This window comes from Anomalospiza imberbis, chromosome 8, assembly GCF_031753505.1.
Source record: "Anomalospiza imberbis isolate Cuckoo-Finch-1a 21T00152 chromosome 8, ASM3175350v1, whole genome shotgun sequence".
NCBI lineage: Eukaryota > Metazoa > Chordata > Aves > Passeriformes > Viduidae > Anomalospiza > Anomalospiza imberbis.
The window spans coordinates 1,601,383-1,614,248 of record NC_089688.1 but is presented as its reverse complement, the minus strand read 5'-3'; the positions used below and the strand labels follow the sequence as shown (position 1 = coordinate 1,614,248).

The following is a 12,866-nucleotide window of genomic DNA, read 5'->3' as shown; positions in this document are numbered from 1 at the left end:
CACTAGTTAGGCTTGAAAACTAAGATCTTACATGTAAGAATGTTCTTACCTATGGTATCTCGACATATTCCCCATTTTGCAACACACTCACGGGGTTATGGGTCTCCTCACAGTTCTTGCTCCTCAGGGGGCTTCCCCTCATGCTTTGGAAACTGCCTCTCCTACCCCCATTTTACAAGGAGTGACAATTTGGGACAGAAACTAAAAACTACTACGTTTTAGGGAAAGAAAATCTTCATGACAAATCCACAAAATAAAAACCCAAATGGATTTCTTTTTCTTTCAAGGGCTCCTGCTGCCACACTCCCCAGTCTGGCACTTTCCCACATCTCCACCTGCAAAATACCGCTTCAAATACGTGACAACAAAATATGAAGTTGTAAAATAATATTTAATTTTATCAGAAAATGTACAGGTTTGAGCAGCAATTCAGATCTATGTATTATACAGTGAACCAGGCTACAGTTTTGAACGCAACAGACATATTATGGAAAGATTAAAAGAGCAATATGAGAAACAAAAGAAACAATTTTTTTTTCTTGCAGGTTTTTTTGGGTTTTTTTATTTGCACTTTTTTTTTTGAACGAACAGAACCTTGTTTATGAGCAAAGTACTACTGACAAAAAAAAAAATATCTTAATGAAGTATTTTCCCCAATGGTACAAACACACAGAAACAGCCTAGTGTAATGTAATATAAAATACTTCAGTCCCATTTTTTTCTCACTTCTGGATTGTTGAAGTTAATGTTCAAATGCTCTGCTGAAACTTCGTTTCTGGCCTCTGCTCCTGAATCTGTTTCTCCCAGAGCCACCACGCCGACCATTCCTGGAGCTTGAGAAGCTTCGGCCATTTCCTCCACCACTCCCTCCTCCTCCCCGTACGGATTCTACCAACTCTGGTAATTCGGTGGCCACACACAAGCGCCAGTGTTTTGAATCTTCCCACTTTGCCTACAGAGTGAAGTCAGACACAGCAAGTTAAATTCTAGGAATACAAATACAGGGTATGTAATAATTATTAAATTTGCTCAACTGAAAAGGTAAAATCATGAGCTGATAAATGGGATTCAAGCTTCTAACTGAAGGGATCAATAATTTTGGCATGGTAATACTAATGCCTACCAAGCAAAAATCTGAATTCATTTTACTGTGGAGAGAATTCTGAGTGAAAACAGGAGGCGAGGAATACAGAAAAGGGGATTAAAGCTTGCTGCCTAGAAAGATGAATCCAGCACCACTTTTCTCAGTGCAAAAGTTTCAAGTTACAGACTTCTGGTCACAGAGGAATGCCTTAGAAAAGAAACACTGTGAGCTTGTTCTGTTCTTCAGTTCCTTCCAAGCCATCCCTTTTGCCACCAGGAAAGGCAAGATAAAGGCTACGTAATGTTTTCAGTCTAACCCAGTCCAGCCAGTTTCATCTTCAGCCTGCTGCACCCAGAATTTGCAATGAACGTACCTCTATTTCTTTTTGGTCTGCCACAGGAACGTCAAAGCACACACCCTAAAAAGAAAGAATAATTTCAATGCATACAAGGTAAGCATTTTAAATGACTGCAACTAAAACAACAGAGCCCACAAATCTACACCTGACAGGCATGCACTATCAGAACTGACTGTCCTAAGAAATGCTTTTCTGTTTTGTCATTAAGGCAGAGTTAACACACTTCATACCTTTTACCTGTTCTGCTATCCCCATAGCCATGCATTATCCTACCTCCTAAGCATGTCAGCAGAGCCCTAAGCACTAAAAAAACAGACTGAGGCCCATCATCAACAGTGCCTGGAATAGAGAAAAAGACCAAACAGCTCCCCTGACAATTGCTAAGAAAAGGCTGCAATCAGAAGAGCCCAGCATCAAAGAAACAAACCCGAAACTTACCATTTTTCCCTTGAGGAAACACATTCTGTTCACCTTCCGATCAATATCATCACCCAACACTTCTCGCAGTCTTCGCCAGGCATAGCTCATGCTGTTCATTTCTTCAGAGCAGCGTAGTATCATCGTAACAAATCCCTGAAAAGATATGGGGGACGTTCCACTCAGGCAGAGGAATCAGCTTCAGCACATATATCAGACAGGAGAAAGCTACCAATTTACAGTTCATTAATTAAATCTTCAAGTAGGGAGTGTTACAGGGCATAAAGTATCGTTACAGCCACTATATTGTTGCTTTTAACAAAACCAGTAGCTCCTAGTGGCTTAAGTACAGCTCTTGAACAAAATGGTCAGGAGACAAATAATTCTCTATGCACACAACACAGGGGTGTGTTGTTCCTTTCCAGGTTCCAGACAAGCATTAACCCATAACCCTTTCCTTACCGCATCCGAGTTCAGCAGTGAGCGCTGTTCAATGGAAGTAGCACCCGAAATATGGGCCAGAGCTGCAGCCAGAGCATTAACTGGTCCCTTTTCTTTTATTAGCAACTGAGCAGATTCTCTGAAATACTCAATAGCAGTCTGAGGAACAGAATCCAGGCACCTAAGTAGTAAAGAAAAAAAAAATTATACACCAGTAGGCTCTGGAATAGAAAAAAACCCACAGTAGTCCAAGATTTCAACAGTGCTCACAAAGAGACAGTAAGGAAAAATTCAAATAGCCCTTCTGAACTTGGAAGGCAGGAAGATACAACAGGGCTTGAGTCCCCAAACACACCTCATGGCATCTTTGCTGGAAGCCTTTATTATGTCTGTTGCGGTAGGAACACCAACGCGCTTGAATGTAATGCCCTGAAATTTAAAAGGCAAAAGACTAATAAAAATTGCAAACCATAAATAATTCAGTTCATAATTCATACATAAAGAAGCAGTACTGAACTCCAACACAACAAACATTTAAGTCTGTAATTTTTCTTGTTTTCACCTTTTAATTTCCAATTTTTCCTAGAGAAAATTGTAAGGTTAAGCTTACAGGAAAATGGGTAACACTTAGAAGGCTTTTATGTACCAGATCTGTTTAAATGATTCAGTGAGCTTAGACTGAAAACAGAAACCATTTTGGTACATTTCTGGGGAAAACAGAGTCCTACAAATTCTAAATTGCTACTTTTAGTCTGATAGATTTGGATTTAAGTACAAATTACAGAGCCTTAGTCTAAATGTAACACTGCTTTATGTGCCAGGAATAAACCATCTCATCACAACCACATACTTAATTGTTGAGGAAACCAGCATATGGAACACTGCCCAAAGTGCAAAAATGCAAGTAACAGTTCTCAGGAAAGCCGCACATATGCCCATCACTGATCAGATGCTAACCAGGGTGAACACCACACAGAAACACTGCGAGTTTTTTCTCACTTCCACAGGACAACCTCACTGGCACTTGCTGAAAAGGTGTGGGTGTTAGAATCTGCAGTGCTCTCCCTGCTCCACAGTAACTGACACTGCAGCCACCCTCCTCCAGGTGCCTGAACCTCCTCTGGGTGCTTTATAAACTGCATTCTGCAACGGAACAGATTAGTCTCTCAATGAGAAGAAAACTGTACTTTACCGCTTTTTGTTCTACGTGTCTCAACTGGTATTCTTCCTTTCGCTGATAGAAACAGATACAGATCCCAGTCCGGCCAGCTCGGCCCGTGCGCCCGGAGCGATGGATATAGGACTCCACATCCTTCAGAAACACAGGGTCTGTGAGTTACCTAATTCATTGTCATTTCATCAATTCATTGCATCCACCTCACTTGTAGGAGCCATTAAAGATAAGCCTGAACAATGCACAGTAACTGCACCGTAGAATTTAATTAGAAGACATTGTTTCACCAATATTGACCAAATACGCTTTTCCGTGATCATCTAAAAACCATGGCTTGAAAACCAAAGCTGTGAACATGAATCAACTTTTCTTGATGCATCACCACAACATTTGGCCTGTGTGTACCTCTACAACAATCCCATTCCCCTCCTCACATCCACTTGGGTGTGGTTACTGCAGTATTAACAGCTTATTCACTGCAACATTACTTTGTTTCTTTTAAACACTTTTAATTTCAGCCAATGTTCTCACTGTGGTGGTCCACACCTCACATTCACCCCTTTTCAAGAGAATCATTCCTCCCACTGCTCCCAGCCTTGCAATCGCCATATCCAGCTTCCAAGGGAAGGCTTGGAACAGCCGCGTAAGACATTTTAAGGAAATAATCTTTAAACATACTAGGGACTAATACACTCCCAAAAAATCCTCTAAGAAACTGCTTCTACATATCTGAACGTTTCTCTTCCTTAAGCACAATGCTGATGAACTCTGTGTGGTCAATCCCACCAGCTGATAGCATTACACCACTTGAAAACAAGACTACAGATTATTACGAGACATCCAACACAACAGTCTCCTACCTTTGGTGGTGAGCCTTGTACAACCAGGTCAACTTCTGGGATATCTAAACCACGGGCAGCTACATTGGTTGCAACCAGAACTTTAAATGAACCATTTCTAAAACCCTTCAGTGTGATCTCTCTCTGCTTCTGAGGAATGTCACCATGCAATGACTGGCAATCCTGAAAAACAGTATCATTTTAGAACCATACCAAAATCCAAGACAGTGCTCCATTCTATGGTCAGTTTTGGGTACAAAATCTTGGTATTTGATAGGTACTGAGTGGCAAGATAAAGAAGAATAAATTAATTACCTGAGTTTATATTTTAGGTGTCTCTCAATATGTACTCAGTAATTCTCATTCATATACCTCAAAGGCCTTTAACAATGGCAGGAAAAGAGAACTGAGACAAAGTGTGTCTCAGCTCACTTCTAATTACTGTGACATATGAAAAGTCTGCCCTAACTTGCCATCCACACCATCTATGCAATGCTTGGCTGTTTCAAAATAGTAATGTACAAATTTTTGTTCCATGTCCACGAGAAAGAGTGAAATCCTATCTGACCACACACAATTTTGAAACTCTCTCTTTAAAACTTACTCAGCATAAGTCTGGTATCAACACAGGGTTGATACATCTCTGAAAGGTTTTGTTACTTAATACACATGATAAAATACCTGTTTGATTGAAGCATTCAGAGCCAGTTCATTTGCCTCCTTTTTGGTCTCACAGAAGACAATGGTCCTCCCATGGCTGCCACTGTAGACCTGAATGACATCTCCAATAACTGCAGCTCTCTGAGACCAGTGACACTCTATTGCCAAATGCTGCAGAAAGACATTTCAGTGATAACCTTATGTAAAGTTAAGATTATTTTAAAATACATTTGGAACTGTTTAATACAGAAATAGCAAAGAGTTATACAGTTCCCTGATGGGGAAAATGTGCTAACTCACGATCCCGGAACATCCAAAATCCGTAAGGCTCTCATTTATGCCCACCACAATTAGTCTAATGTTCAGCAAAATAATTACAGTAAGAGAAAATCAGGCCTCTAGCATATTTGTATTATATTCCTTGCTACAGTATTTACTGCACAGCAAGCAAAGGACTACTGAGGTGAGATACTACAGGAAGGCTGAAAAAAGTATCTTGTATACCAAATAGCAGAAGCCAGCTGGGATGTCCATGGAGAATTAAAAGCAGCAGGCTCATGATAATGTGTGCCTTTTGCTTACAACTTTGATTAATTCAGGTATGCTTTTCTCTGAAAACCCACAAAACTGACAAGAAAATCTACTCTCTACCTGTGATGTGAGAAGACAAATCCTAAACCCAAAAACAACTTGACTGGCTGCAACATGCCTTATGCTTGGAAAAATTTCTCAAAACAACTTCCAACATCACTGTGATAATGCACCTTAGGAAGAGGTGACTTTTGTAGCACAAAAGAACAGGGAAAAACCCTGAAAACGTTTCACATGACATTACTCACTTCTACTGTTGTAGCAGCCTTCTGAGTTCTTTTCCCAATAAGGTCAATCTGTTCATATCTAGACTTCATGTATTTCTTAGCCACATCATACACCCAGTGCGGGCAAGTCGCAGAAAACAGCAGTGTCTGGGGATTGTCTTCAGAATCTTAACAAAAAACCAGAACAATGCTTCACAAACTTCATACATTTCACCTAACAGATGTACACAAGTTGATTATATGGGTAATTAAAAATGAGGATAAATATCAGTACCTAATGTAAAGAAACCTAACGTAAATTTATGCATTACCAAGCCCTGGAATAAAAAATATTCTAGAATAAGTCTAACTAATTTCAAGATTATGAAAATATTACTATGTCAAAAAAAAACCCAGTCTGTTTTCAAGCAGTGAAAAAGGTAAAAAGCTATTTCCCTTTAATTTGAAGAAGTCCAAGCACACTTAAAGATAGGTGCCAAAGACATTTATTTACAGACCCCTAGGTACTGGACTTCAAGCTTTGCACAGGTTCTGTGAATGAGTCCCACATATTCACAATACATATTATTCAGTCATTTCTAAACAAAATCACCTTATACCTGAATTTTCACCAACTAAATTATTGCTAATGTTTCTTACTATTTGTTTAAATATTGAGATTACCCTTCTTGTATGCAACTCGTAAAATGTCTTCCACTTGCTCAGCGAATCCCATGTCCAGCATCTGGTCAACTTCATCAAGTACAACGTGTTTGACCTTGGTAAGGTCCAGCTTGCCATTCTGCAGGTGGTCTTTGATTCGACCAGGTGTCCCAACCAAAATGTCAATGCCACTTCTCATGAGGTCAACTGGCAAACAGGGAAGTCAAGAGTTAGCGGTGAACTAGGGAACACTCTCTAATAGATGCAGTAATAGATGGCAGTGACAAAACAGCTGCTTAAACTACTCGTAAGTACTCTCCTTACAAAAGCGAGAACAAATGGTGAACCGAAAGAGAAAATCTGGGAAAAAAAGGAAGGCAGAAAATCTGCTCTTCCTGAAGGGAAAAAAAAATAGAACTTACCACCCTTCCCTCTCCCTGTGCTAAAGCAGCAAGGGTGAACTTCTTTTCATATTCTTTAGAAATACTCAGCTCTTCCCAAATTATCTACTTTAACTGGAAACGTTTTAAAAAATTATTTATTTAGCTACCCAAATTACTGAAATCAACTCCTTCCTGAGGTTCTGGAAAAAAATCATCCTTAATGTCTCAAGATGTATCACCATGAAAGAGCTCACTCTCATTCCATGTTTACAATCACCAAGGCAGTAAATTACGCTGTCACAGCAATTTCTTCTCTACTTTACAAATGCTCTACACATCCCTTATCACATGAAAAAACACATACCAAATCACAGCTGTAAGACTAAACTTTTGTCATGAAAATGGGTTTACAAGAACCTAAACCCAAATATGGGTTATACACACAGTTATATGCTCTGTTATATACTCTGTTTCACTCGAATTTAAGGTACACGAGTAGATAACTAACACCAAGAATATGAACCACAACTATTTATCTACGTAAGAAGATACATTTTGAACTGCTGAATTTCCCATGAACAGTCTCCAGCTCTTGAGCTGTTAAGTGTGTGTCTGGAAAGACCCAACCACACTTCTTAAATATGGCAGTCAATCAATATTTAAATTATTAGTCCTAAGAGTCACTTACTTTGTCCATTATAGGGAGTTCCTCCATAAAAACAAGCTACTGTCAGCTTCCTTGTGATATCCTTGAAATCTTTGGCAACCTGATTTGCCAGCTCTCTTGTTGGACAAAGAACTAGAACCTGCACAGAAAAAAGACAAAACAGATATTTTCTCAGCATGGCTTCTGCCAAGAAACCACTAGACTTCTGATCATTAATTTAGATCTAACCCTTTGTAAAACTAAATTTAAAAAATCTGTTTCAAATAATTATCTAAGCAGAGGCTGGAGAAACACACTGCTCAAGTCTCTTATAACATCATGTATAACTCTTCAACATATATACATTTAGGACAGGCTAACTTCTTTTTAAACAGGATAGGGACTTAAATCTTACTTAGCTCTAGCTCCTGAACAGACCAGCTACAAGTTTTCTTCTACATGTGCGTATGCTGATTGAAATCAAGACTGAAGGGCATGGGTAACAAAATGTTTTTGCTTCACAGTCCTGTGAGAAGGTGCAAGGAAGAGCTGTCAGCTGTCTCTCAGCTTCCCTGTGGCTCAGGGAAACATGTTAGTCTGCAGAGCTGCTGTGCTAATCCATAGCCCTGCAGAGGCACCCAGGGAACCATCCTCTCTTCCAGTACGGAGCCCTCCCTGCAGGCAGGTTAACTGATTGTGTTTAAAACGTGACTGAAGCACTGCTCTCCAGCCTGGGATCAGTCACTTCACAAAAGGAACCTTAATCCTTCTCCCAATACCTCCTTCAGCATCAAAACCCATCACCAAAAAGCAGGCAGTGGTTTATTATGGTAGAGGGAGGTCTGGAATCTTTTGTAAGGCCTAAAGCTCCCTTGAAGAAAGCCCTTCCTTCTCCAAAAGACTGTGACAAATCTAGAGACAGCATTCTCAGTCAGCCAAGCACTGTGATGGGCAGATGCATGTAAAACTGCAAGTAGTGCACTTCAGGTAATCTGTGAGATGACTGATAAGATGAAACAAACTGACAAAAATTATTAATGAGGATGTGCTCAGCTTTGGCCTCTCTAGATTTCTTGGAGGCATCATAAGAATTCAGTGAATAACCACATGTAGTATTCCTTAGCAGAATGAACACAGCTCATAACAAATCTGCATTCTATGGAGCAGAAGCTTCAACATTTGGTGGTGTTCCTAGAGAAAATTAAGCCTATTTTTAAAACCTCCCACTATTTACATGTTTTAGAATTAAACATGTTTGAGTAGACAGCTTTTATCAAGCTGTCAAGTTACAAATAGTAACTAATCTGTTAGCAATTTAGGAGAAAAACAAGCATCCAGCAGCCACTAGCCCTGAACTGGTAACGTGACTGAGCAGAAGTATAGAGGAACACGCTGACCACCTGAAGTTTTGGTCTCCCTGTGGCAGAAAAAGGAACTGACAAGTGGACAGAGCTGCTGTGCTCCTCGCTCTTCAGAGGCTGGAAGGCAGCACAGGATGCAGGCAAAGCCCAGTGCACACAGCTTTTAAATCACCTTTAATGTGGGTTAGCTTACCCCTGCACAGACCTGAAGTGCTGCTCCAGCAGCTGAAAAACCTGAATCAGATGTAAGACAAAGCAAAATCACCATTCTAGCCAGGCGCAGTTACCTTTGGTGGGCGGCCTCTTCTTCTTTCCTGTGACTCTCCCTGAAGCTTTTCAATTAAGGGAATAGCAAAAGAGAATGTTTTCCCTGTTCCAGTTCGTGCTTGAGCAATGACATCCTTGCCAGTATACACTGGATTGAAGGTCTTCACTTGCACAGGGAACAGGTATGTCACTCCTCGAGCTGTGACAATTTCAAGAGATTTCCTTAATGTGGTTATTTTACAAATGTTCTTTCATACTTTTCAGTGGAAATCATTGCAAGAACTTCCATCAACTCTAAAGTAAGTCAGGACCTCCACTGATTTATTTGATCAGATGAGTCATCTGCAAAGAATGTCCTGGGACTGTCCATTTTATTCTCCCACTTCACACCACCAGACACAGTGCTAGTTAGGACAGAGGAAGTTATTAGGCTTTTTTGAAAGACTGTCTGTACTGTGCCTTTGTTTATGCAATGCTCCTTAGCTATCTGTGAAAATTTCTTCCTTTTAAATAATCCACATCTCAAAACCCCTTCTGTTCTGAATTCATACTAATTCATGGATAAACAAACATCAAAGATACTAAATATATTGGTTTTCCTTTATTCACACCAAAATAACCTTTAATTGAAAAATTCTGACACATCCTTTTTTTTTTTTCCTTGACTCATGTCATTTAGAATTTTATTGCAAAATTCTAAATGACATGAGTCAAGGAAAGTGTTGCACAACACTGCAAAGTGTGTGTTCAAAGGTGTATTTGGAGCAGGCAGTCTCTGTCTTCTGCACAGCATCCGTGCTTGTATAGGCATGAGCAGAGCACATCTCACAGCTTATTGATCCAGGTTGTAGAGCATAAAAACACAACACAGATCACTGACATTCTGTGGTCACACCTTCCCAAGAAACCTACCTTGAAGAAGCTGGACAGTTTCTTTGGAAATAGAAAAATTGGAGAAAGCACCCTCCTTCTGGTCTCCAGTCAACTCCTGTTAGGTAAACAATAATTCAGGTGAATTCCACGTGAATATTACATGACTGTCAGTAAATTCAAGGTGATTCAACTAAATTCAGTATAGACACTGGTAGCACACTCTTCAGTGACAGTGTCACAGCTGCAGCTAAAGAGCCTTTGTTTTACCATCCTATTTCAAACTTGGACAGAGTTAGCAAAAGTGAACTGGAGGTTAAGGCTGTTTCATACCTAAGAGCACAGTAAATGCAAAACACTCAAACCAAAACTGAAAACTCTTAATTAGAATCGTAGAATATCACGAGTTGGAAGGGACCCACAAGGATCACCGAATCCAACTCCTGGCTCTGTACAGGACAACCCCAAAAACCACATACACCTCATGATGCTGAATCATACTACAGCTCCATCTCGGAGCAATCTGTCTGTCCAGCAACAGCTACCACTGAAGTGAGGAAACCATGATGCACTGGTCCAACACTTCAGGACTTCCATCATTCAAAATTCTTGCAAATTCTTGGCAGACCGAACAATTCAAGAACTTCAAATCTTGAAATTTTACAGCACTTTCGATTGATTAGGAGAGGGAAGAAAATGGGATCCAACCCCTTGTAAATCTGGCCGTGCTGGAGGCGGGGGTTAGAAGCCATAGCACATCACTATAACCAAAAGCAGTCATTAGCTTTACCTGATCCTGCTCGCTCTCACTTTCGCTCTCACTTGACGTTTCACTAGAACTACTCTGTCGGCTTCTGCGGGAGGATTTGCTGCTAAAGGAGGACAATCTCGGTTTCTCCAGGCTCTCCTCTTTCGTGTGACCGTTCTGTTTACTGACACTCTTTGATTTCTTGGGTTTCGGGGCATAACGCTCCTCATCCGATTCCTCGCTGTCATCTGTCTGAGTCTTTCCCCTCTGAAACTTGTCCCGGCGTTTAGATTTCTTCTCCTTTTTCTCCTTCTGACAAGGCACAGAGTAAATGAAAACACGCGCTCGTGGATCCAAGCGACACGGAACAGAGAAGAGGGCGCAGAACAGTTAAAGCTTGAAGTGCACGCTCTAGTTACTGACGGGGGCGGTGGCTGACACGAGGCAACAGATCCCTGCCGGCCGCCGCCGCTCAGGAGACACGTTACCGACCACGAGACAACCGGGCCTTCGCTTCCGGGGCTCTGCCCCGCTCCGGGTGCCGGGGAAAGCGCTTCCCGGGCTCCCGGCCGGCTCCGGCAGGCCCAGCACGTCCGGCGCGGCCGCCCCGACACGCGGCGAGGCCGCGGCCCGGCCCGCCCGCGCACGTGGCCGCCCGGCCCGGGCCGCCCCGCGGCCCCGCCGCGCACGCCTCGCCCGGCCCGCGGCACTGGCGGCGCGGGTGGCCGCGATCCCAGGCCACGCTCGCCGGGCGCCAGCCCCAGCGGGCGGGCGCGGCCAGGCCGTACCCGGAGCCCTTCCCTGGTACCTTGTGCCGCCGGCGGCCGCTCTCCTGGACCCCCTCGGTGTCCATGGAGCAGTCGGAGCCCGACTCGGCCCCGCTGCTGCTGCTGCTGCACCGGGTGGCCTCGGGCATCGCCGCTCGCCGCCGCCGCTCCGCCACGCCGCGCTCCGCACCAGCCGCGCGCCCGCCGCGCGTCACGCTCCGAGCGGCCGAGGCTCCCGGCAGCCAATGGACGGCGGATCCGGCAGCGCGGGGGCGGGGCCACGCCGACCAACAGCCAATCGCCTGCGGCCGTCGGCGTGGGACCACAACTCCCGGCGTGCCCCGGGGGACAACGTGAGGACTGCGAGTCCCGGCGCGCCCCGCGCGCGCCGCACGCTGAGGGGGAGGCGGCCGCCATGACGGGGCCGCCATGACGGGGCCGCCATGAGGGCTCGGCTCGTCCCGCCGCCCCTGCCAGGGCCCTGCCTCCCCAGAGCAAATCTCCAGTAGCTTTACAAGCTGACCACTTTAGCCTCTATAAGTACCGCAGAAAAGTGTTCAGTAACAGTGAAAAGTCTGAAGTAGGAAAGGTCAGTGCGACCAAATGACTAAGATTTAAAATCCACAAGCCTGTGGTGATACGCAGCATGAGCCCAGCACAATCTGCTTGTAGCTACAGGGATGAATCAAGAGGAAGAAGTCAAAATTAGCCTGAGGAAGTAAAATGTGTGAAGCAATGCTGGCAGCTGGCAGGCTGTGGATTCCTTACGGGACGGGAAGGTCAGGACCAGAGCAGGGCCTGTCCCACAGCAGTGGCGCTGGCCTTAGCTGCTGTCTCCTGCCACCAGCGCCTTTTCATTTGCAAAGACTAAACCCTGCTTGACAGGTACAAACACACCAAGTAGCCTGAGGATAGCTGGGAGTGCTGTGGGACACGGTCAGAGAACCTTGGGCTTGAAGGAGTTTTTGTAGTCACCCGTCGCTGTAGAGCAGGACGGTAACGAGAAGACTCCAAGGCAAAGGCTAGAGAATGAACTGATTTATTTCAAATGTACTGCTCTATTTATAGAGAACATTGTGTGAACTAATTTCATTGGTCTTAGAGTAAAAACATCTCACACCATTGGTGTGCAGTGAACGACGCACGGTGGCAGAACCTATCTGTGAACAATGTGACCAACAGGATAGATTAGAGGATTATTTACATTCCTTTCTATATGTCTCTCAGGCTCTTTGCCTGGTTAGAAAACCTTCTCTTTTTCTCTCTGACTGAACTGAAAATATCCACAGTCACCAGGTGCACATCTAGTTCATTTGTTTTGTTTTCTAGCAGGGAAAGTGCAGCGTGTGCTGATTCCTGTGGCACAAGCAGGAAACACTTTCCAGAGTTAG

General features: G+C 43.4%; 1 protein-coding gene across 1 annotated transcript; it reads right to left on the bottom strand.

The window, feature by feature from the left end:
* Positions 1 to 372: 372 nt before the first annotated feature.
* On the bottom strand, positions 373 to 11,921 carry LOC137477720 (nucleolar RNA helicase 2-like). Its single transcript, XM_068196894.1, has 15 exons — positions 11,517 to 11,921; positions 10,751 to 11,020; positions 10,003 to 10,078; positions 9,111 to 9,289; positions 7,505 to 7,622; positions 6,455 to 6,640; positions 5,813 to 5,958; positions 4,995 to 5,144; positions 4,335 to 4,496; positions 3,493 to 3,612; positions 2,656 to 2,729; positions 2,322 to 2,481; positions 1,881 to 2,015; positions 1,458 to 1,502; positions 373 to 952 (listed from the first exon to the last, which is right to left on the bottom strand). Exons 1-15 carry the CDS (start codon positions 11,904 to 11,906, stop codon positions 743 to 745), a joined length of 2,421 nt encoding a protein of 806 aa, XP_068052995.1. The 5' UTR covers positions 11,907 to 11,921; the 3' UTR covers positions 373 to 742.
* Between the last annotated feature and the right edge of the window lie 945 nt (positions 11,922 to 12,866).